This window comes from Fukomys damarensis, unplaced genomic scaffold (genome assembly GCF_012274545.1).
Source record: "Fukomys damarensis isolate Sample0158 unplaced genomic scaffold, DMR_v1.0_HiC HiC_scaffold_18, whole genome shotgun sequence".
Taxonomy (NCBI): Eukaryota; Metazoa; Chordata; class Mammalia; order Rodentia; family Bathyergidae; genus Fukomys; species Fukomys damarensis.
The window spans coordinates 4,094,803-4,118,269 of NW_022900930.1; the positions used below are offsets into that span (position 1 = coordinate 4,094,803).

A 23,467-nucleotide genomic window follows, 5' to 3' on the forward strand; every position below is an offset into this window, starting at 1 on the left:
GCAAGGACCCGAGTTTGATCCCCAGTACCAGAAGGAAAGAAAAGAGGTAAAGCTACAGGTAGTAGTCACCAACATTTTGCAATTTGTCTCCATTTTACATAGACCAATACAGAGAGGTTCCATCTTGTGCTCTCTTAATTCCCAGAGATCAAAGGAGTGACACTGAGAAGGCCTCCTACCTTGGGCTGCTGGGGTGGTGACGAAGGAGGTAGCTGAGAAGGGCCGCTGCTAGGCCATGGCGAAGCACTTTCGGTCATGTAGAGATTGCCGGGTGGTGCTGAGGGCACAGCTGAAGGCCAGGGGTAACGGGCACCCATCCCATATGCACCAGGAGAAGCCCATGCGTCTTCGTGGGGTCGTACAGTTTGTCCTGATTGTGGAACATTCCGATTACCATCCCCATAAGGGTAATGGGTCACTGTCATTCCAGGGTTCTAGGTCAAGAGGAAGAAATATGCTGTCATTGCTTCAAAACTTAGAGAAGTCATGACATTATTCCAGTACAGACAGATTCTGAGATGCCAGTAACATAACTTCTCCAAGTCTGAAAATACCTGGTTCCAAAGATAACCAGGGTCAGAATTGGTGACAAACTCAGGAAGAGTAAAGTGTGTAATGCAATGGACGAAGTATACGAAAGTGTCGCACTGATGGTGGGAACAAATGGCCCTGTATGTTATAAGAAAGCAAAAATAAAGACATATTAGAATTCCTCTTGAAATGACCACAGAAATAAACATGGTACCATTCATAGAATATTTAAAAATATAAACTTAACAACAATTTTAAAAGGTTAAGACAGAAACTTTCCAGTAAGACCTCTAAAGATTTTTCACTATAAAAACTATGATTATGACATCTTTACGGTGTCTTCAGCCAAAATAGTTGCTATATATATAATACGTACAACAAGAAAGCATCAATACAGATGTCGTCCTTGCCAGCCACACGTGGTGGAGCGTGCTATAATCCTAGCACTCAGGAGGCTGAAGTAGGAGGATCGCTGCAAGTTTGAGGCCAGGCTGGGATACACAGTGAGTTCAAGGCCGGCCTGAACTAGACAGTGAGACCCTGTCTCAAAACAACAGCAACAACAACAAAAGTTGCCCCTGACTTCACCTCTGGAAAAACATAGATGAGCATCTCAAGTACAGCACCAGTATAAATAAATATCCTTGCACTGTTTACAATTCAAGAAACAAAGATTCCGTACTTTTTTCCCAACAGAAACCCACTCACCTGTGAAGCAGGATACCCTGGAACGTGTGCCCGAAGAGGTGGTGCTCCGTTCTGACAGTCCTGCTGTGGGTACATCCACCGAGAGACTGGGCTTGGGCTGCTGGCCGGTGAACGGTAAGCACTCGGCACATCTGTAGAGTAACTGGTCTGACTATAGCCAGGTGGGTAATAAGCCCCGGAGTAGGAGGCAGTATTTGTCCCAGGACCAGGGGGGTAAGGTGGACCATATGCTCCATTTGCATAAGAATTCAAACTCTGAAAAAAAGCAAAAGTAGGAGAAAAAGACAAATGAAGAGAGGAGTTCAAGAGATGAAATGCCCTGCCTTAACAGCCAGCCTTGAAAACTGAAATCAGTAACTAATGAAAACATGAAGTACTTACGCAAGCTCTAACACATTCCTTTTCTCACCTGCTTTACCTCCATGTCATACACGGAACTCAATCCATAAGTCTGCAGTGTAACAACAGGAGTAAGAAGGGATGGAGTGATGATGTGAGAGGAGTGCTTTTTACAAACACTTCCCTAACTGTAGCATTACAGTTAACAGCAGAAAAACTGCACCCACAGACTAGGGCACCTCCAGCCTGGGAGCAGGAGTCAAGGCAGTCTGGGAGAATGGACCACGGTATCACAAAACAGACCTAGCACTGCCGTAGGTTATCTCTGTCACACACTGAGCTTACAGAGTTACTGTGAAAATTAAATGAGATAACATAAACAAAAGCATGGTCTCTGGTACAGAGTATGCTCACTAAATTATAATTATTTACATTATCACTGCTGTCAGTACTGTTACAGCAGGTTCAAGGAATGAACCCAGACCTGATTCCAAAGTCCATGTTTTTTGGACTGTACCACCACTGTGCTCACAGATAGTACCAGCAACGGACAACAGAGACAAACTCCTCACACACTGCTTATTGTAGGGGATTTTTTTTGTGGTGGTGGTTTCGTTTGGTTTTGTAGCGTTGGCGCTTCAAAGCAAGAGTCTTGTATATAAGCCAGGCATGGGGGCAGACGCATGTAATCCCAGCACTTGGGAAGCTGAGGCAGGAGCATCACTGTGAGTTCAAGACCAGCCTGGGCTACATAGTGAGTTCCAGGTCAGTCTCAACTACATAGTGAGACCCTGTCTCAAAAAACAAAAAGTCTTGTATATGTCAGACAAGTGTGCCACCTCTGAGTTACATCCCCAGGCCTGTAGCTTTCTATTATTTATCCAGACTCAGAATACAGTATAATTCAAACAACAGTAAGTTAAACCCTCAATTTAAACAGCATCTTAATGTTTTCTATTAACTCCAACCTTACCTTTTAAAATAGTAAAAACATAGGGTCGAGTTTTCTTGTCCTTAAACTTGTCTCAAGACTACATGCATGGTGTTTTTCACTTTAGGTTCAAGGACAGATATGGCCAGATTCCACATAGGACCAGGTACAATGAAAGCCAGCAGCGCTTTCCCTGAGCAGAAAGACAACAAGCCACTGCTTTCTTAAAGTGCCTAAGGCTCCTAAGAGGCCCTGAAGGGAGGTTTGCACCCTGGACAAAGAGCTCCTTCATGAAATGTCATGCGACTTTTTGTACTATATTTGCACCTTGTAAGGAAATGATCCAACCAGAGAAAAAGTCATCCATGTGAAATTGTTCATCAAAGCATTTATAATCACACAAAAGTATAAACAATCTATTGCCTTATAATAATGTAATGATTATATAAATTAAGGGCTAGTCACTGAAGAACTTTATTGAGTCTTAAAAGTTTACTGTTGCAACTGACTAGATGGTATTAATGGTATTCTTTTTAGTTTTTTTTTCTTTTAAGTTTTAATAATGGTATTATTCGTTTAATAACTTTCTTTTTTTTTTTTTGAGACAGGTTTTGCCATGTAATTCAGGCCAGCCTTGAAATATGTAGCCCAGGCTGGCCTCAAACTCGAATCAATCCTCCTGCCTCAGTCTCCCAAGACCACACCTGCTTAAAATGACCTTATCTTTTATAGATACATACTTAGATTTATGTACAAAACATACAATGGGATATCCAGAATTTGCTTCAAAATACTTTAAGGAATATTCCAAAGATGAATATTAGATTGTCAAGTACTGATACTCACAGATGCTGAGATATGGAGACAAGGGCATGTATTACACTAATCTCACTACTTTTATTTGTTTCCTTAATATTAAAAAAGAGAGAGAACTGGACTTAGGAGGAACCAGCACTTAGGAGGCTGAGGCAGGAGGGTCACTGCAAAATCAAGGTCAGCCTGGATTACCCTTGAATTCAATGCCAACCTAAAATACATAGTGAGACCCTGTCTGAAAAAAAAAAGTTAAAAAAATTAAATTAAAGAGTTTCTGGGGCCATGAATTTAGCTCAGTGGAACTGCACCTGCCTCTCATGCAAGGTCCTGAGTTCAATCACTGGTACTACCAAAACCACCACCACCAAAAAAAAAAAAAAAAAAAAAAAAAAATCCTCTTATTTCACCTATGGAAAGAACATATGATAAAAATGTCAAATAAGAATACAGTTTGAATAGATGACTGATAAAAGCTAAAATTTTCCACTATAAGTATATTAAGATGTCACAGGTAGTTTTCCTTTACTGTCCAAATTAATAAAGTTATGTGACTTTATAATACAAAAAAAAAGTTTATGATATAAAAATGCTATATTAGGGACTGGAGGTTTCGCCAAGCAAGGTCTGGAGTTAGAACTCCAGTACAAAAAAAAAAAAAAAAAATCGGTACTGGGGGTCAAATTCAGGACCTTGTGCTTGTGAGGCAGACAGTGGCACCACTGAACTACCCCAGCCCCAATTTTTTTTTTAATTTAAAAAATAAAATGCTATGGCTGGGCGTGGTGGCACACGACTGTAATCTCAGCACTCAGGAGGCTGAGACAGGAGGATCGCTGTGAGTTCAAGACCAGCCTGGGCTACATAATGAGTTCCAGGTCAGTCTCAACAACATAGTGAGACCCTGTCTCAAAAAACAAAAATCAAAACAAATAAAATAAAATGTTATATAATCCAGGTGTGATGGCATATGTCTATAATCCCAACTACTTAAGAGACTAAGGTAGGAGGATCACAAGTTCAAGGCCTGCCTGGGCAACTCCGTGAGACCCTAACTCAAAATAAAATAATGTTTTTTTAGTACTGGGAGGAATTGAACCCAGAGCCTTCATGCCCCTCCCTTTATTCTGAGACAGGGTCTAATTAAGTTGCTAAATTGCCCAGCTGGGCTCAAACTTGTGATCCACCTGCCTCAGGTTCCAAAATGCTGGGATTACAGGTTTGCCCAAAATCAAGCGAGCTGTTAGACCGAGCTACTTCACTGGTGTCCAAGGAAATCTTGTGCCTAAGAAACAAGAAATTATGATTTAAAATTTGTCAGTTGATTGGCAATATAAGAATCTGGTACAGAGTAAATGTAAGAATTAAATAAAATGATCTTTAACACCATATTTGAGCTTCCATAAAAGCCTCATTCTGAATTCAGAAAAAAAGAGACTAGCACTCTTAAAACAGTAATTAGAACTGCTGCTCTTATTCTTAGAGAAATGCAAAAAATAAAATCTGACAGTCGATGGGCCAGGAGTGTAGCTCAATGGCACTGTGCCTGCCTGGCAAGCATAAGGTCCTGAGTTTGATTCCCAGCACCAAAATATATAAATCAACTAATTAATTTAATTTTTAAAAAATATCTGACAGTCAAAAGTCTAACAGTATCCCTTCTGTTACACCACACACCATCTCACTGCAAGCTGAAGACTACACAGCATGGAATACTCTTTCTACAGTTGATTTAATAGCTGATGGGCTACTGCATAGATATAGAATCCAAAAAGGAGCGAGTGGTCAGTATCATAACTCCTATCATGACTATCTTGAAAAACACAAAGCTTTACCATGATTTACTCCAGGACTTTTTCTTTTCTTTTTGGTATCAGGGATCGAACTCCGGTCCTTGTGCTTGGAGGCAGGCGGCAGAACCACTAAGCTAAATCCCTGGCCGCCAGGACTTTTTTTTTGGGGGGGGGTACTGGGATCGAACTCAGGACCTTGCGTTTTCCAGGCAGGCGGCAGCACCACTGAGTTAAATCCCTGGCCCTTAAGACTTAACTATCAGAGTCAACACCAACTTGAATTTCTACTAAAACTCATTTTTGGAATTGCCCAGTCTCATCACTTGCCAGTTGCTCTGTTGTGCAGGATCTCTACTTAAGAGAGCTATTCCAATTTTTGTCTCATGGGAGCTCATTACACAACTCAATTCTCCCTTAAATTATATTTTAAAATATTACAAGTTCAACCAATGACTTTGTGTACCACAAGTTCTTAAATTCAAAATAGTGGGTTCTGTTAGAGCATTTCTATTTCTATTATACAGAATACTTAGTATTCTGTGGTCTAACCACCCAAAAGCCAAAAAGAGTGTTCCAGAAGAAAGTGTCTCCTCTATCAGAAAAGCAACTCGTAAACCGGCAGTGCTTTCCACGCCTTAGAAGGCAGATGGAAGAAAAGCCAGGCATGGTGGCACCGGTCTGCAGGTTCAGCACTCGGACACTCAGGGAGAAGGATCGGACTTGAAGCCAGCCTGGGAAACAGTGAGACCTGCCTGTCTCACTGGCTCATTACAGACGCTTTTCAATTATAGCTTTCAAGTTTAGAAAAATCTATCAAAAAGAAGAAGCGTGTGACAAGGAGGCAGCTAAAAGGCAAATGAATAATATGTCATTTTTACAAAAGTAAACCAGTCCTATCTACACAACACTACCGTAGTCTGTTCTGGTCACAAGAGTAATGTGTAATTCCCATGCCATGTTTCATCAGAAAAAATGCATCTGTTATTCCCAAACAGGAGTATGTCTAAAAACCTCTGGGCTATTTTAAAATCCACAACTTGTACACTGTATCTAAAAGCTAACATTACTGTTGTAGCTTTTAAGTCATTACTAACTTTTTTTTGATACCGGAGCTCAAACTCCAGACCCTGTGCTTCTGAGGCTGGCAGTGGCACCACTGAGCTAAATCCCCGGCACCAAGTCATTATTAACGTTTGATTGAATCTTTCTTGAACATATGAATATGTGACACATGAATGTAATAAATTTTACTTAAATGGGAAAATGTTATAAGAAAAAACAATCTTTAGGGCCGGGGATTTAACTCAGTAACACTGCTGCCAACCTTGCAAGCGCAAGGTCCTGAGTTCAATCCCCGGTGCCACAAAACAAAACAAAACAAAACAATCCTTACTGTCACGACCCACACGGCATTGGGTCCAAAGCCAGGGAGAGCAGTGGGAGATGAAGACAATTGAAAAACAACAAGAAAGAAAGACACATACCAAGACTAGGCTTGAAACCTAGCTGCAACCAGGTGGACCCATAGCCTGTTGGGAGCTAATGGCCAATGGCTGCCTGGAGTCCAATGCGCTCTTTATTTATAGTGTAAGCCAAATAGGAAGAGAAGGAGGGGTAACCAGAGCTACACAGCCTATGTGGCTAGGCTGAATGTAGTGTGACTGTCGCGTGACGGAGGAGCATGTGCAGAAAGGGAACAGGGAAGGAGGACATGTGATACAACTGTCTCCGGCAGCTGTGCCATCCAGGCTGTACAATCTTAGTCAAACAGACTGCGTCTGCCTGACTTTTCCAGTCTATGGAAGAGAAAGGAGCATGTTCAGGCTCGGTCTACGACATTTCCCCCTTTTCTTGTTTGTTAACTTGAGGCGATTTCAATGTTCCAAGGCAAGATGAAACAGTTGTTGCTGGACCGCTCTGCAGTAGACTAGAAACAAGACAATCAGTATAATCAGGACAATTAAGGGTGCAAGCATGACAGCCACAGTGTGCCTGCCAATAATGAAAGGATTGAACCCACTGAGGAGGTCCAGCCCTGCTCAAGCAGCTTGATCTTGGGTAAGACTCTGGACCTCTGAATGTTGTATGTCTATAATTTGTTTGTGTAATTTTCTATAGTCCAAAGAGGCAAACAGAACTGACCAGGACCCAGACCCAGGAAGTGATGCCACTACGCCTGTGCAGTAACAGGGGTGTGGCTGGAAGAAATATATCCATCTGGCCATTCTCCTAGGGCCACACACATTGGTGACTACAGGAATAGGAGCTGGTGTTTCCCAGGGTAAAACATTTGAGCCAATGGAGGATCAAGAAAACAGGTCCAATGCTGTCTGGTGTCGGGGGCAATTCTAAATGATTTTGGGGAAAAAGCATTTCATAATTAAATCACAATTAGGGCCTAGTTTTCCTGTGTACAGGCCTGCTTCAGCACGATGAGACCTAACTTCATTTCCCGCTCTGGTCCAGCTAAGACCTCAATGTTCCTGATGCTGTACACTGTAACTACACTGTACACTGCTCCAGGGCAGGACTACAACAGCGGGAGACATCAGGGGAGGAACCAAACATCCATCTGCATAGCTCCTCACTGTTCTAGGATCCTTGCCAGTGGAGCCCTCTGAGTCATTTGCTACTTTTGTTTCTGCTGATGTTCTGAATAAAAGTGTCTTTGCCGCCGAGAGCTGCACTGATCAGCCAACACTCACCTTCTTCTCAAAGTCTCATTTTCTGTCCATATATACATCTGTTTTGTTTCTTTTTGGAACCAGGGATTGAACTCCATTCCTTGCGCTTGCGAGGCAGGCAGCAGAACCATTGAGCTAAATCCCCGGCCTTTTCTGTCTATATATTAATTAATTCGCCTTGTGCTGCTGTGGCTCTCAGGAGACTGGGACTTAATGCAGAGGTTCTTTTAATGTCCTCTTTCCCTGTTCCCTACATTTGGCCCTCAAACTGGATGTGAATCAGATCCACTGGTGAACTCGCCTGTGAGACAAACTAGGAGTAAAAGAGATTCAGACGAGGGACACAGGTGGTAAGTGTGTCCAGCTGGGAGCAACCTTCTATCTTTGCTGAGTTGAAAATATGGGCCAATTTCTGTCATCAGACCAGTGCACCTTTGTCAAATTGGACAAGCGACTCCTTTATTACAGTCTCTTTAATATAAATTTTCTCAAGTCCCAACCCACACTCTAAGGAGTGTATTTTTTGCCTGTTTGCTTTTTTGAAGTGCTAGGGATCCATCCCACAGCCTCACACATGCAATATAAGCACTATACCACAGAGTCCCTTATAAATGTCTCCTAAGCTTGGCTCTAGCCTCCCTAAATGTCCTGCTCTCCTGAGACCAACTTTAAATGTCTTCTATCTGCCAATCTGACCTTCTCAAGAGCTTGTTCTATCTGGGCATCTGCACCTTTAAACGTCTCTTCTCTTCGTAATGTGCATCTCTAGAGGTCCCCCCCCCATCTGGGGCGTTGCCTCTTTAAATGCACTGTGCCCTCCTCATCGGACAGAACCCAATTGCCTTTCTTTCCCTGCACCCTTTCTAGCCCAGAATCCCTTCCTCTACCAAGATTCACATGCTGAGCTCTTCCAAGCTCTCCACTGCCTAATTCGTCCCTTCCCCTACCTTTCTTTCCTCACGTCCTGGGACAGCGTACTTACTCAAAGTCCCACCTTACTCTACAACCCTCATATTAGTTGGTTATTTTGGCCATCACTTAAATTCTTCCCGAAGGTCCCACTGGTGTAGCCGACTGTCGCTCTTGGGCTTTGTCCTCTGTCAAAATGTTTAAGCTGCTGTTAAAGCAAGATAGGCATCCAATACCAAAGGATGCTGTGATAAAATTGCTAAAAGACATAGAGAAAAAAAAACATAGAAATATATGTTCCGTCTTTTTCCAAGGAAGGAACAATTAACTTATTAGCATGGGAGCATTCTCTATGAGAGCTGGCAAAGAGGTGATTGTCTTTCCCCTCAAAGGCAACCCACTTGGGCCTTAGTCCGCTCTCTATCAAATTCTCTCAGTCAGCTCAGGAGACCCGGCCACCCTGCCCCACCACCCTTCTGGCCAAGCTTCCCCTTGTTCAGCTTCTTCTCCCATGTGCTGTGCTTCTGCTGCACCACCACAGCAGGGTGAGGAGGACCCTAACTCACTAGCCCCTCAGCCGCCTCAGGTATCTTGCAAAGGTCTAGCTGCCCCTCTTGTGAAGCCCATTTCTGGGGCCACTCCCTACCGCTATACCCTGCAAAAGGCGGTGGCAGTGGGCAAGGCTTCTTGAAGACTCTTTCTGCTATCCTATCTCAATTTTACCTCACCCCGACAACCTGGAGGTGGACATGTATGTTCATGCCTCATTGGATTTTAACACCCTAAAGGACCTCAGGAAGAACATGCTAACGAATGGTATCCAAAGCCCCTACAGAGTGGGTTTGTTGGACAATGTACTTCAGACTTATTCTCTGGTTCCACATGATGTTTTTTACCTTGCAAAAACATGCCTGTCCCCTGCTCAGTATCTCCACTTTGAGGTGGAACTGCATTCATTAATCAGGGAAACAGGTTTGTAAGGATGCTCAGGGAAAAGCCGGGCATGGTGGCTCACGCCTGTAATCCCAGCACTCAGAACGCTGAGGCAGGAGGATCGCTGTGAGTTCAAGACCAACCTGGGCTACACAGTGAGTTCCAGTTCAGTCTCAACTACATAGTGAGACCCTGTCTCAAAAAACAAAAAACAAAACAAAACAAATTCAGGGAGATGCTCAGTTGAGAGAAGTTAGTATTGAAAAAGTTATCCAGCACAGGTGAATTTTCACATTTAAGCAGGCAAGCCCGTTGCCCAGCATTGCTCTTTCACCAGATAGAGGACCTCCTGTGGAGGGCTTGGGCTTCTGTGCCAGTTGATGGTGCACTGACACAATCTTTTACTCACATCATGCAAGGGTCTGTGGAAAATTACACAGAATTTGTAGCAAGATTACAACAAACAATAAGAAGGCAGATTTCTAATTCCCAGGCAGCAGACATCCTGATTTTACAGCTGGCCTATGAAAATGCTAATATGGACTGTAAACAGGCAATAAATCCTGTTCGCTCCTCTCATGATCTTGGAGCATATATTAAGGCATGTCAAAATATTGGGTCTCCTTCACACAATTTGGTTCTGATGGCTCAAGCCATCTCCCAACATTTACGTACTACATACAATGATTTAATATGTTTTAACCATGTAAAAATGGGACATCTCAGAAAAAACTGCAAAATGAAAATGGCTTTACAAACTGACTCAGAGCCACCAAGTCAGGCATCCAGTGAAAACAAAGTTACGTGAAATACATAAAACACACATGTAAATACCAAACAGTTTCTCTGGTGTGAAAAACTAAAAGCGTAAATAAGATTCAAATTGCATAATTGATAAAGTGAAACAGGAAGGAAAGGATTAAAGGTGTAGGGGAAGTGGGAAGGGTAGGGGAAAGGAAATAAAGGAAAATAAAAAATAATGAGAAAAGGAAAAAAATGGAAACAAAGTCTTTGTAAATAGGGAAGGGTGGAAGAGGTAAAGGGAGGGCAGGGGTATGGAGAAAAAATGAGAACCAAGACCTGTCATGTAAAGGTACAAAATCCCAATGATGAATGTAACTGTACTGTACACTTAAAAAGTACCAATAAACTCAATGAAAAAAAAAAAGAAAATAAGTTACCACCTGGCCTTTGCCCTCGATGCCAAAAAGGCATTCACTGCGCTAAAGCCTGCCACTCAGAATATGATGAGGATGGCACACTGCTGTCAGGAAAATGGAAATCAGGCCCAGGAAACAACAGGAGATCAAGGCCAGGGGACTCCAGTCCCTCTGAGTTAGTGGTAGCCGGTTCAGGCCCATGCACAAGTACAAAATTAGATGGCAGAGGTGTCCAGAGGGACATTCCTCATCAAGGGGATACTGAAGACTCAGGAGCAGAGATCTTCCTGCTGCTCAGAAAGTTCACCTGCTGGGAAGTGAGACTCTGGTATCTGTCCCCACAGGAATTCATGAACCACTGCCACCTGGAACAACTGGTTTGATACTTGGGAAACTGTCTCTAACTTTGAAAGGCATTACTGTAACTCCAGCTATTATCTATCACTCTTCTTCTTATTATTATTTTTGGTATGGGGATCTTGTATTTGTGAGGCAGTGAGGTAAATCACGAGCCCTTCTAGGACAATGTTCTAATTACAATCATTTGTCTATTCTGTTCCTAATTTGATAATGCTTTGTTTTGTCCTTTATGAGCCTTGTTTACAATAATTCCATAGAAACCACACATCACCTTTACCCCAACTGATTGCCAATAAAAGTCAGTGCCTGGGCTGGGGATTTAGCTCAGTGGTTCTGCCACCTGCCTCACAAGCGCAAAGGCCTGAGTTCAATCCCTGGTACCAAAAAAAAAAAATCAAAACACAAGTCAGTGCCTGGGCCTGTCCAGCACCTGTTGCATCAGCATTGGTTGTCCTGGCAGCCGCTTTCTCTCTGTCTGCCAAGGCCAGCACTGTATTATCAGGCTGATGCTGCCTGCAAAGGTATGGAATACAAAACAAAGCCAGAGAAACTGCAACTGTGCTCTACCAGACAAAAAGAGATTTTACAAGAGAAATCAAGTTACAAATTTTAGCTAACTGATAAATGTATCTGTTTCAATCTGAGTTGATGTTTAGTTGGTGCGCTTAAATATTTCTTGTGCATTGCATTCTTCAATTGCAATCACAGGGTTAATGTGCTCTTTTAGGTACTTTGTTGATGAAGAACTCAAGTACTACTGCTCTACGGGCAGCCAGACAAATTTTAAAACATAACAATGTGAGAGCAGGAAAAAAAGGGGTACTCTTTAAAATTTTAACAGCTGAAGATGTAACAAAAGGTTTATAAGTGAGAAGAAAAATAGTAAGAAGGTTATAAGTAGAAGAGATATATTTTTGATATGAAAGGATTTTGTATGCTTGTTTTGTTAGGATAAAGAGAGATACACAAGACCAGAGGCCTAGTTAGGCCGAGAAGGTGTGCAGAAGTGATTTATCAAGAAAATATGAATGTTTGCTTGTTGATTTCAAGCTTGTTATAAAAAGTTTGCATCTGCAGACATAAAGAGCTTTCATTCTACCTGCCTCCCAAGCACAAGGGTCTCTGAGTTAAATCCCTGGTATCAAAGAAAAGCGATCTCTGTTAATTGACTTACAAAGTTTTTACTTATAATTATAAACCTAAAAGTTACAAAAGGATATTGTAATTCAATTAGGTTAAATATATTATAATTCAGTATATTTGCACTCCAGTTTTATAAATTGTCTTATATGTTTGTCTGTCCAACTGCACAGCTATTTTTTAGATCAACGTTTTTTTCTTCTGCACCAAAACAAAATTTTAAAAAAAGATATGTGCTTATACTTTAAATTGGCTTGTATATAAAGGCTATTTGAGTTAAAGAGATGCTCCCCCGCATTTGCTAACAGGTAAAATGATGTCATGTACACTGTTGTCTAAATATAATGACTCTGGGCCAGGGATTTGGCTCAGAGGTTCCGCCGCCTGCCTCACAAGCACAAGGGCCCAAATTTGATCCCCAGTACCAAAAAAAAAAAGAAAAAGAAAATTATAAATAAATAAATAAATATAATGGCTCCAAAACTTTAACTGGTTACAAATAATGCATTTAATTATTATAATCTGGTTTTTGTAGGTTATTAAATAAGCTTTGTCAAAGTTATTAATGAAGACCTTAGGTTTGGAGAGACTGCTAAACAGGACTCCCGTTGGTGAACAAAGGAGCGGCCACATGGAAATATGTTTTAGTCTTTGCTCACTAGGGCAACCTCAACGTTTTCCATATTCTTACAACAGACTGACCCAATAGTTTTCATAGCTTTATAAGAAACTTACATCAATGAATTTTTTGAACTTGGGACCTTGCACTTGCAAGGCAAGAGGCAGAACCACTGAGCTAAATCCCCAGCCCTCAATGAGTATTACTTAAATATGTTATTGTAATGTGTTTACATTGTTTTTCATCAAAGGGTTAAGGTCTAAATATGTTTACACTGGACAACTTCAAAAGATTAAATTTTTCTGTAGAAAAAAAACAAAGTTTTATTGAAAAGATGCTTTTGGTACCAAACTAAAAGGGCACAAGGTTTTATACATAAAATTGTGATAATTATTAATTTTTGGTGTGCTACATGCATTCAATCTGTCTGACTGGACAGATTTTCTAAAATATTGGTTTTTTGAGACAGGATCTCACTACATAGTTGAGACTGACCTGGACTCACTATGTAGCCCCGGCTGGTCTCAACTCACAGCGATCCTACTCAGCCTCCCGAGTGCTGGGATTACAGGCGTGCGCCACCACGCCCGGCTCTAATATATTGTTTATGGTAGCAATCTAACTTTGATTCAGGTGTCTGCTTTTCTCTTACACTCTAGCCACTTATGATAACAGGGACATTTATAGGCTGATGTATTTTCTTTAGGTGGCATCCTATCGAAGGATAACGATTGAGATGAGAAATTTTTGTGTTTTTGGAGGAGAACAAGTGCATTTAACTATGGCTACTTTATATTAAGGTAGATATTGCCGGGCATGGTGGCGCACGCCTGTAATCCCAGCACTCAGGAGGCTGAGGCAAGAAGATCGCTGTGAGTTCGAGACCAGCCTGGGCTACATAGTGAGTTCCAGGTCAGTCTCAACTACATAGTGAGACCCCGTATCAAAACAAACAAACAAACAAACAAAAGATATTTAAGTGTTATAAAGACAATCTCATCATGATTGTCATGCTAAAATATTATGTGTAGCTCTTCATTTGAAGCTTTTTTTTTCTGTTAACATTTTACAGGAATTCAACTGCTAGAGCAACCATGACTGATAATAATAGTCTTCTAACTATATTTTGTATTTCAAAGTGCTTGATACCCAGGTAAAATTATAATAGTTAAGTTCACTACCCCCATCAGAATGCTAACGTTACTGATCTTCTCTTCTCGGTGTTTAACAACTAAAGTTTAGAGACCAGACCTAGAAAGGTAACTGGACTAAGAAGACAGCCAATATTTTGGCCCTGGCCCTTCAAGGTCTACAAACAACCCAGAACATGAGAGACCCTTTTCTACAAGATCCTACAACTTTGGTAAGTCACCCAACCTCCTGAGCAGGGAGGACTGTTGGACAGAAAAATGACAAGAATCAACAGTGTGCCTAAAGAGTGTCACTTGTAGGGAAAAAATCTCCCATGCTTTCATAGAAAATAACATGGTCAAGTAAGATTGTGACACACCCTGATGGCTGACACTAAAAGGAGCTGAAAAACTCTATACAAGGTTCAAAGTAGTGCCTGTGGAGACTTAACTGACCTTGACAGACAGCAAGAGGTTAATTTTCATTAATATAGGTCTCACCTTAACTTGGTCTTAAACACCCAGAAGAAAAGAATAATCCAAAGATATATGAAATCAAGACCAGAGTTATAAAGCTGTACATAAGAAGGGGCTCCAATTGCTGATCCCTACTGGCAGTTTCCAACTACACTGGCACTCTCCTCTGCTATGGGTCAACAGGAAAAACTGGTAAAATTCAAAGATCTCAACAGGAATTTAAAAAAATTTTAGCTAAAGTTGCTTTTCAAAATTATTAAATTTTCAATCATTTTACAGCTAAAATTAAAAGAAAAATTATGACAAAGTATCAGACCAATGGCTGGTCTGAGTGCAGTTTACAACTAATTGACCACAACCAGTTACAGATAATCTCCATTAATAAACGGGTGTAAGAACCAGCAGGTTACAATCACTATTAAAAACAGTTTCTAGACACGACTCTTTCCCCAACCTGCTTTTTTATTTTAGTACTTATAGTCTGATTATACATGCTCTAATTTCTTTAAAAATTTCTTTATTATTGCCTATAAGCTGCCAAACTCCAAATGATCACATAGATAAAGTTAACAAATGTGCTAATTTTGTTTACCAAAACCCACCAGACTGACTTTATATAGCAAGTTGATAATTGCTAAATTACAATATGATTCTTACTTAAAACCTATTAAATTAGCTTGCTGGAAATAGCCCCTAACCGCGGTCTTTCCTATATCAACCCTTCTTAGCTGGAAGCAGTTGGACTGAAACTACGCCATTTCTCTCCTAACCTCAGGTGGAGACACTTTTTATAAAGGAAATCATTACAGACAACTAAGTCAGATAGGCACATTTTAAATCTGTGTGACATAGGTCCATTGGATAACTCACTGGACAAGCCACTGCTGGACGTACTCACCTTTCCCTGAAAACACAATTACACAGACAAAAAAGGTGGGTACAGCTACCTCCACAAACTTAATTAGATCTTGTGACTTTCATTTTAAATTGTTCAGATCCACTTATGGAAAGTAAATATATACAAAGATAGATCCACAGACATGTCTTAGATGCTAGTGTTCTCAAAGTATGTTCTAACTAAAAGGTAAATGATTCAATACAATTAATAACATAGGGGCCAGGGTATGCTTATTTTTATACAGAAAATAAAAAGTTGCTATGGCCATCATCCCAGAATGTACCATGATAGACCAAGACGGATTCACTGCAAGCAGCATGATGTGACACCACTGCTGAAAACCAGGCAAAGGCTGCATCTGAGTGACTCCCCGCACCTGCTATAGGCCGGGGACCTTCAAAGGCCACCAGACCTGATGCAGCTGCTGTTTTCAAACAGAGAAGGGGAGATGCAGAGGACCGTGATATTACGTTCAAAGCAGACTGTAAGAGTTAACCTCTCAACTGGCTTGTTTTGAGAAGTGAGTCTTGGGCCGGGGGTTTAGCTCAGTGGTTCCCCACCTGCCTTGCAAGTTCAAGGTCCTGAGTTTGATTTTCCCGGTAGTAAAAAAAAAAAAAAAAAAAGAAGCTGATGCAGAGAAGTGAGTCTGGCTGAAGCCTATGTGCAAAGATCAGAATAACTCGCACCCAAATTCTGTTCCCACAACGAAAACCTCCACACTAAAAGGACAATGTTCTAACTGTTCCTAATTGGAGAATGCTTTGTTTTGTCCTTTATGAGCCTTGTTTACATTCATTTCCACAGAAACCACACTTCATCTCTACCCCAAGTGACTGCCAATGAAAGTCAGTGCCTGGGACTGTCCAGTGCCTTTGTCAGCTGCACCGGCATTCGCTGTCCTGGCAGCCCGCTTTCTCTGTTTCTTAGTGGATTTTTTCTCAGCCTGTGTCTCACACTGGGGTAGGTGGGGACTACAGACTTACTGCAGGAGTCTCTGGCAAAAAAAGTCTGAAATGTGGCAACTTGAAGAATTGACAGAACTAAATAAAAACATGTACATATTTTCTGTAGTCTTAAATATGCTTAAAATATTTGTAACTAAATATTTATCCTGCCAGGTATGGTGGCCCACGCCTGTAATCCCAGCACTTGGGATGCTGAGGCAGGAAGATCACTGTGTGTTTGAGGCCAGCTGGGTATATCGTAAGTTCAAAGCCAGCCTGGACTATGTCACTAGACCCCGTCTCAATACAGAAAGAAACAAACAACTACATAAATTTTCCTAAGAATGTAAATATAAGTTAATATTTGCCTAGATACTTTCTTGTCTCTGAGCTTAAAATATTAAGGTGAGATTGATGGAATCCATGAAATTTTTAAAAACCTGTATCATTATCATGAAGTTTCCAAAGGTTCTGAAAGTACACAGGTTCATTACAAAAAAATGCAAGAAGCTTGCCAACTTGCCAATTTACATACCTGGCCTTGTAACTCTGGTCGCACAGCATATGTGGTTGGGTATGAGGCCCTCGGTCGTGCAGCAGAATTCCAGTAGTTAGCATTGTAGCCAGGATATGGTGGCTGCTCCTAAAAGGAAAATAAAGTCACTTTTAATAATATTCTTACATCAAGTACTACTCTACCATAAAGAAAGACAAATGTAAGTAACCTGCTGGAATATGGATGTACTCTGAGTCCATTAAGTTAAATGAAATAAATCAGACCCATGAGCTTAAATACCACATAATTCTCTTATGGTGGGGATTTAGCTCAATGGTTCCAGCGCCTGCCTTGCAAGTGGCAAGGGCCCAAGTTCAATCCCTAGTACCAAAAAAACAAAACAAAACATAATTTCTCTTATATGAAAAGCCCCCAAAATTAAGAGCAAAATAAAAGTTACTTAATAGGAAGGAGGGAGGGAGGGAGGGAGAGATTTTTCTCAAATAGGAAGGGGACTGAGAGATGGAGAGAGGGGAAAAGGAGGACAGGTAAGGGAATTAGAAAGAATTAAAATGTGCTATGTATGTTGTCTTAGTTACTTTTCTCATGGTTGAGACAAAATACCTGACCCCCAAAGTTAAAGGAAGAAAGGTTTATTATGTAGCTTATGCTTATAAAGATTTCAGTTCATAGTTGGCTGGCTCCAAGGCAGGGTGGCATGGCAGAGAGGCATCGCAGAACAGGCAGGCAGAAGACAGCAAGCAACAAGTAACACCAGCAGCTTCTGTCCTTTCACATTCTATCCAGCCTACCCACCTTTGGGGCAGGTAACATTAGCAGCACCTAGAACTATGCCAAACCCATCAGTGCACTAATTCAGTGATCACACATCCTTAGTCCCGGCACCAGACACCTCTGAAAAAGCCCCACCTATGATCTCCTGAGGCTTTGGAGGACATCTAGACACAAGCCATAGCATACATGTATCAACTCCACCCAAGGAATGTAATCATTATGTACGACAAACATGTACAGAAAGAACAAAGGGGGCCGGGGATTTAGCTCAGCAGTGCCATCACCTGCCTCACGAGCGCAAGGTCCCGCGTCCAATCCCCAGTACCAAAAAGAAAAGAAAAAAGGGGATCAAACAATCAATGGAGGAGGGAGGAAAATTTAAAAAATACTCTTTGATCATTCTGAGTTACAGAAGCAGGATATAAGTATCAAAAAAGGTAACAGATAAAAAGCAACCCAGGCATGGTAGTGCAATGCCTTTAATCCCAGCATTCAGGAGGCTGAGGCAGGAGGATGACCATAAGTTTGAGGCCAGCCTGGACTCTGTCTCAAAAAAGAAAGAAAGGCCGGGGATTTAGCTCAGTGGTTCGGTGGCCAGCCTTGCAAGTGCAAGGACCTGAGTTAAATCCCTGATACCAAAAAAGAAAGAAAGAAAGAAAGAAAGAAAGAAAGAAAGAAAGAAAGAAAGAAAGAGAGAGAGAGAGAGAGAGAGAGAGAGAGAGAGAAAGAGAGAAAGAGAGAAAGAAAGAAAGAAAGAAAGAAAGAAAGAAAGAAAGAAAGAAAGAAAGAAAGAAAGAAAGAAAGAAAGAAAGAAAGAAAGAAAGAAAGAAAGAAAGAAAGAAAAAAAACAGGCAATGGAGCCTGTTATGCCTTATATCTAGATCTCCCCACAAAGCTTCATGTGCTCATAGGTGGGGCTTTTTGGAGGTGACTGATCTAGGCTGTATGAATATGGACTCAGGGAGTGGTAACTAAAATAGTCCACTGGTTTAGCACAGTTTTGGTTATAGATAACAGGAAGCCCCAACCTGGGTGGGGGCGACACCAATCAATAAGCTTATAGCCTGAATGGAACAAAAGGGAAGGGCAGGTTTGCTACTTTGTCACATACTGCTTTCTGCCTGCCGAAAAATGGACGTTCCTCCTCCGCCATGCCACGCTGCCTTGGAGACAGCTGACTATAGAATGAAACCTCTACAAACTGCTTGCTTAAAAAACCCTTTCTCAGTCGGGTGTGGTGGCACACGCCTATAACCCCAGCATTCGGGAGGCTGAGGCAGGAGGATCACTGTGAGTTTGAGACCAGCCTGGGCTACATAGTAAATTCCAGGTCTGTCTCAACTACACAGTGAGTCTCTGTCTCAAAAAACCAAAAAAAAAAAGCCCTTTCTCCCTTTAACTTGAGGGTGTGGGGGTGATTGCAGGTATTCTATCCCAATGACAAGGAAGTAACTAAGACAGAACCCTATCATAAAATCATTATTAAACTGATGAAGAAGACAGGTGTGACAACGCATGCCTATAATACCAGCATTTGGGAGGCTGACAGAGGATCATGAGCTTGAGGCCAGTGTGGACTACATAGCAAGTCTGAGGTCAGCATAAGCTACATAGCAAGTTCAAAGCCAGCATCAACTACATAATAGATCTTGTCTGAAAACAAACAGTAACTGATTCAGATATGTTACCTGGTAAATTATGTGGCCTACAATAAATAATTACTGTCTGATAAAAGCCTGCTCTTATTATGCCTATTCCATCATACCAAATGATATATAAAGGAAATCTACGTCAGGATAACAATCCAGACATTAATTTCCTTTATTTCCCTCCAGTCCCTGCCCATTACCATGACGGGTTGAGCACCCCCAATTTGGAAATTTGAAATCCACAATGTTCCAATTATCAAAACTTGTTGGGTGGTGACATGACATCACAAGTGGGGAAATTTACACTTGACCTCATGTGCTGAGTTGCAGTAAAATTGCAGGTGCACAAGGGCTGGGGATGTAGCTCAGTGTACAGTGCTGGCCTAACATGCAAAGCCTGGGGTTTGAACCCTAACACCACACACACGCGAGCACGCGGGCGCAAACACACACACACACACACACACACACACACACACACACACAAAAGTAATTGAACTAAAAATGGTGTGTAAAATTACCTTCAAGCTGTGCATAAGGTATACATGAAACATAAATAATTTTGTGTTTAGTCTTGGGTCCCAAGTCCCACATATATCTCACTATGTATACGGAAATATTCCAAAAATAAAAAATAAAAAATACTAATGTCCCAAGCATTTTAGATATGAGGTAGACAAACGGTGTTAATTTAACTATTTCAACAGAGCAGGAGATTTAACTCAATGGCACCACACCTGCCTCGCAAGCAAAAGGTCTCGAGTTTGATCCTCAGTATCAAAAAAAAAAAAGTTTGATATAGCTAGTACAACAGTACTTTATTCCTATTTAGAACAGTGGTAACAACTTTGGAGTGTGAAAATATTACTGTTAAGTTTATTTCAAGCACACATATCTTTAACATATTACTTTGCCTGGTGTACGCTAGGGTTTGTTTATATTCAACTGTCTGCTACAGCTAAGCTTTCTGTTGCCAATTGTAACTTCAAGGTCAGCAACAAATACAGAACAATTACTACTCCAATCTAGCTATGGCAATAATCTCTTCAGCCTTTCTCTCCAACTCAAATGGTTAACAATGATTTGCGATAAGCCAGAAAATTAAAAAGACTGCATCAGCTCTCAAAAATTTCCAAAGCATCTTTCATCTAGTTTAATAGATGTACACTTTTTTCTTTTTAATGCTTTTATTAGTATGGCCTCAGTTTGACATCCATAGTACATTAACAGAACTAAATAGGAATATTTGAAATAAATACATTACTTAAGCATAGCATATTCTATTTTATTTATTTACTTATTTTGGAACAGAGATCAAACTCAGGACCTTGCGCTTGCAAGGCAGGCAGTGTCACCACTGAGCTAAATCCCTGACCCAAGCATAGCCAGGCAGTCCATGGCGTCTGGCAGCAACACTGGCTTTTGGTTTGTTCAGATAACAATGCAATTATGAAGATAGGATGGGTTGCGCACACCTGTAATTCTAGCACTTGGGGACTGAGGCAAGAGACTGTCACAAATTCAAAGCCTGTCTGAGCCACACAGTGAGTTCAAGGCCAGCCTGAACTACATAAGTGAGTTCTTGTCTCAAAAAATAAAAAATAAAATACCAGCAACAATAACAAAATGCAGTTACTATTTCTTGTGTGAGCCACTGAACTCCAAGAGATTGGGCCAGCACAGAGGGTACCTTGATATCTCTGCATGAGGCCAATTGCCAGTTTCTGAACCTGTTTCCTCCCTGGGGTGAAAGTCCAGAAATACTTAGTCCTCCAGCATTCTGTCAGCGATACAGCTGGAACCAAGATGGGATTCACAGTAACTTTTTTTTTTTTTTTTAGTTTTTTGAGACAGGGTCTCACTATGTAGTTTAGACTGCTCTGGAACTCACTGTGTAGCCCAGGCTGGTCTCAAACTCTCAGCAATCCTCCTGCCTCAGTGTCCTGAGTGCTGGGATTACAGGCGTGGGCCACCATGCCTGGCTCTCACACTAACTTTTTTCAGCAAAGGTACTCACTGTCCAATCAACAACGTGGATTCAGCCAGGCGTGGTGGCACATGCCTGTAATCCCAGCACTCGGGAGGCTGAGGCAGGAGGATCTCTGTGAGTTCGAGACCAGTTTGAGCTACATAGTGAGTTCCAGGTCAGTCTCACTATGTAGTGAGACCCTGTCTCAAAAACCAAAAAAAAAAAACAAAAAAACAAACAAAAAAAAAACAATGTGGATTCATTTAGTTGACCACTTCTTCAAATAGTCCACAGATACAAATTCGTTTTGCCTGAGGAAAGCTAAAATTCCATACAAGTATACACAAGATATTATGCATGCTTCAATCAAGCAAAATCCATTATCACTAGCACAGACTGTTTGTGGAAAGTATCCAGGCGAGCGTTTCTCATCTCCTGTATGGCTCAGGCTGCGTCCTACTTTTGGGGGTTTTTTTGGTACCGGGGATCGAACTCAGGGCCTGAGGGACCACTGAGCCAGATTCTCAGCCCTGGCTCAGGCTGTGAGCCAGAGCTGTCACTATATCCTGATCTGTTTGTCTCATCTTACATCTGACAGGAATGAGCAGACCACACTATTATTGTATACTTGTGGAAATTCCATGTACATCTTGAGAGCATCAGCTGCCATCTTTGCATGGCCTTTGACATCAAAGAAGGTGGTGAAGTTATAGTCTGGACATTCTGCAACAGCTTCCCTCGAGGTAGGGATCTTCTCAAGGAAATTATTCCTGAGGCTGTCATTTGCTGTAGGGTTGTTTCCTAACATGTTGAGATGTCAAATACCACAGCTGAGCAGGTCCGTGGTGATCCGGACTTCCGTTTGTCGCGTGGTGAGCCAGGAACCCCCTCGGAAGTACATTCAACATCCAACTCCACACATGTTGCTCCACTTTTAGCTGCCGGCGGCCCAGCATGCTCTCAGGTGTGGCATGGCTTTCCCCGCGGTGGAATGGGTGGGCAACGGCACAACTGCAGGACCTGCAGGGACAGGGCTGGCTCCATGCACACAATTCTTATCGGACCAGGAAAGTTATTTTGCTTAGAACTTTACAGTTTAAACTTTATAGTTCTAAATTTGAGTAAGATCTTTGAACTTCAAATATGGTTTCTTACTGAGAGATTATCACCACTTTCACTTCACTGAGATACTTTCAGTTTGATGATGCCTTCTTTTCAAAGCATGTCCTGAGTCTACACGCCATCACACAAGCCAGCCAAACACCATCTCCTTTATGGAACACAGAAATTGGAGCACTGCAGGGTTTTCTTGCTCTTGATGTTACAGACAAACTTCAGATCCTAGCAACTACTAAATTTTTCAGTCAGGCAAATTCCCCTAATTAACACTTTCCCTCTCCTCCCTGGTTCGGAAGTGAGCTTTGCACTGACTTCTCTCTACCAAGAATGTGACTCACGAGTAAAGAGATGAAAAGACAAGGATCGAAGCTGATTCACTCCAGATGTGGCGAAGAAAGGCTAAATCCTCAGAAGAGCCCCGGTTTCTTGTTCTTTCCTGCCGACTGTCGGAGACCCCACATTTTTATGACCACTTCCAATCTCCCAGTCATCCACCCTACCATGACCTCACTTCCTTCCTGACTCGGCTTCCCACCACCTCATCCCTTGGTACTCTTTCGCTCAGACATACTTACATCACAGGAACCTAGCCCGTTTAAACCCAGTTAGCCACAGCTTCCGTCTCGTTGGTACTGGTAGAAAAAACACAAGTTCTCCGGTTTTAAATTTATGGCTGTACATCTCAAGTGAGCACTTAAGTAGCACTATTAACAATAGTGCAATGGTGTGATATTCACAAATATAATATACATATATTAGATATACACTAATAGTACAATAGAGTACTCACTATTCAGATTAACCATTTCATTTTTTTGTTGTGCTGCTTTGCTTTTTTTTTTTTGCAACAGGGTCTCACTGTGTAGTTCAGGCTTGGCCTTGAACTCACTATGTAGCCAAGGCTGACCTCAAACTTCTGCCTCAGCCTCCCGAATGCTGGAAGTACAAGTGTGTGCCACCACTCCCAGCTAACTTGGCTTTTCTTGTCCCCTCAAATCTCCAAGATCTTCTTATTCCATCCCTCATTTTTCAACTGAAAAATATATCTCATTCCGCACTAAAAAAAAAAA

The 23,467-nt window shown here is 41.5% G+C and overlaps 2 protein-coding genes and 1 pseudogene across 4 annotated transcripts in view; all 3 read right to left on the reverse strand.

Annotated features, from left to right (window-relative positions):
* Positions 1–249, reverse strand: part of Ddhd2 (DDHD domain containing 2) — a 41,667-nt gene extending 41,418 nt beyond the window's left edge. For all 3 annotated transcript variants that reach the window (XM_010604802.1, XM_010604838.3, XM_010604843.2), the window contains exon 1: positions 180–249. The gene's annotated coding sequence lies outside the window, so the exon portion shown is untranslated. The remainder of the gene's footprint in view (positions 1–179) is intronic.
* Bag4 (BAG cochaperone 4) overlaps positions 1–23,467 on the reverse strand; it is a gene marked incomplete at its 5' end in the record, with an annotated part of 42,274 nt that overhangs the window by 2,493 nt on the left and 16,314 nt on the right. The window contains 3 exons of the mRNA XM_010605160.3: positions 180–434; positions 1,240–1,494; positions 16,905–17,012. Coding sequence (XP_010603462.3) covers positions 180–434; positions 1,240–1,494; positions 16,905–17,012 — 618 coding nt within the window. The remainder of the gene's footprint in view (positions 1–179; positions 435–1,239; positions 1,495–16,904; positions 17,013–23,467) is intronic.
* The window catches only part of LOC104848869, a 3,242-nt pseudogene continuing 1,312 nt past the window's right edge, over positions 21,538–23,467 (reverse strand).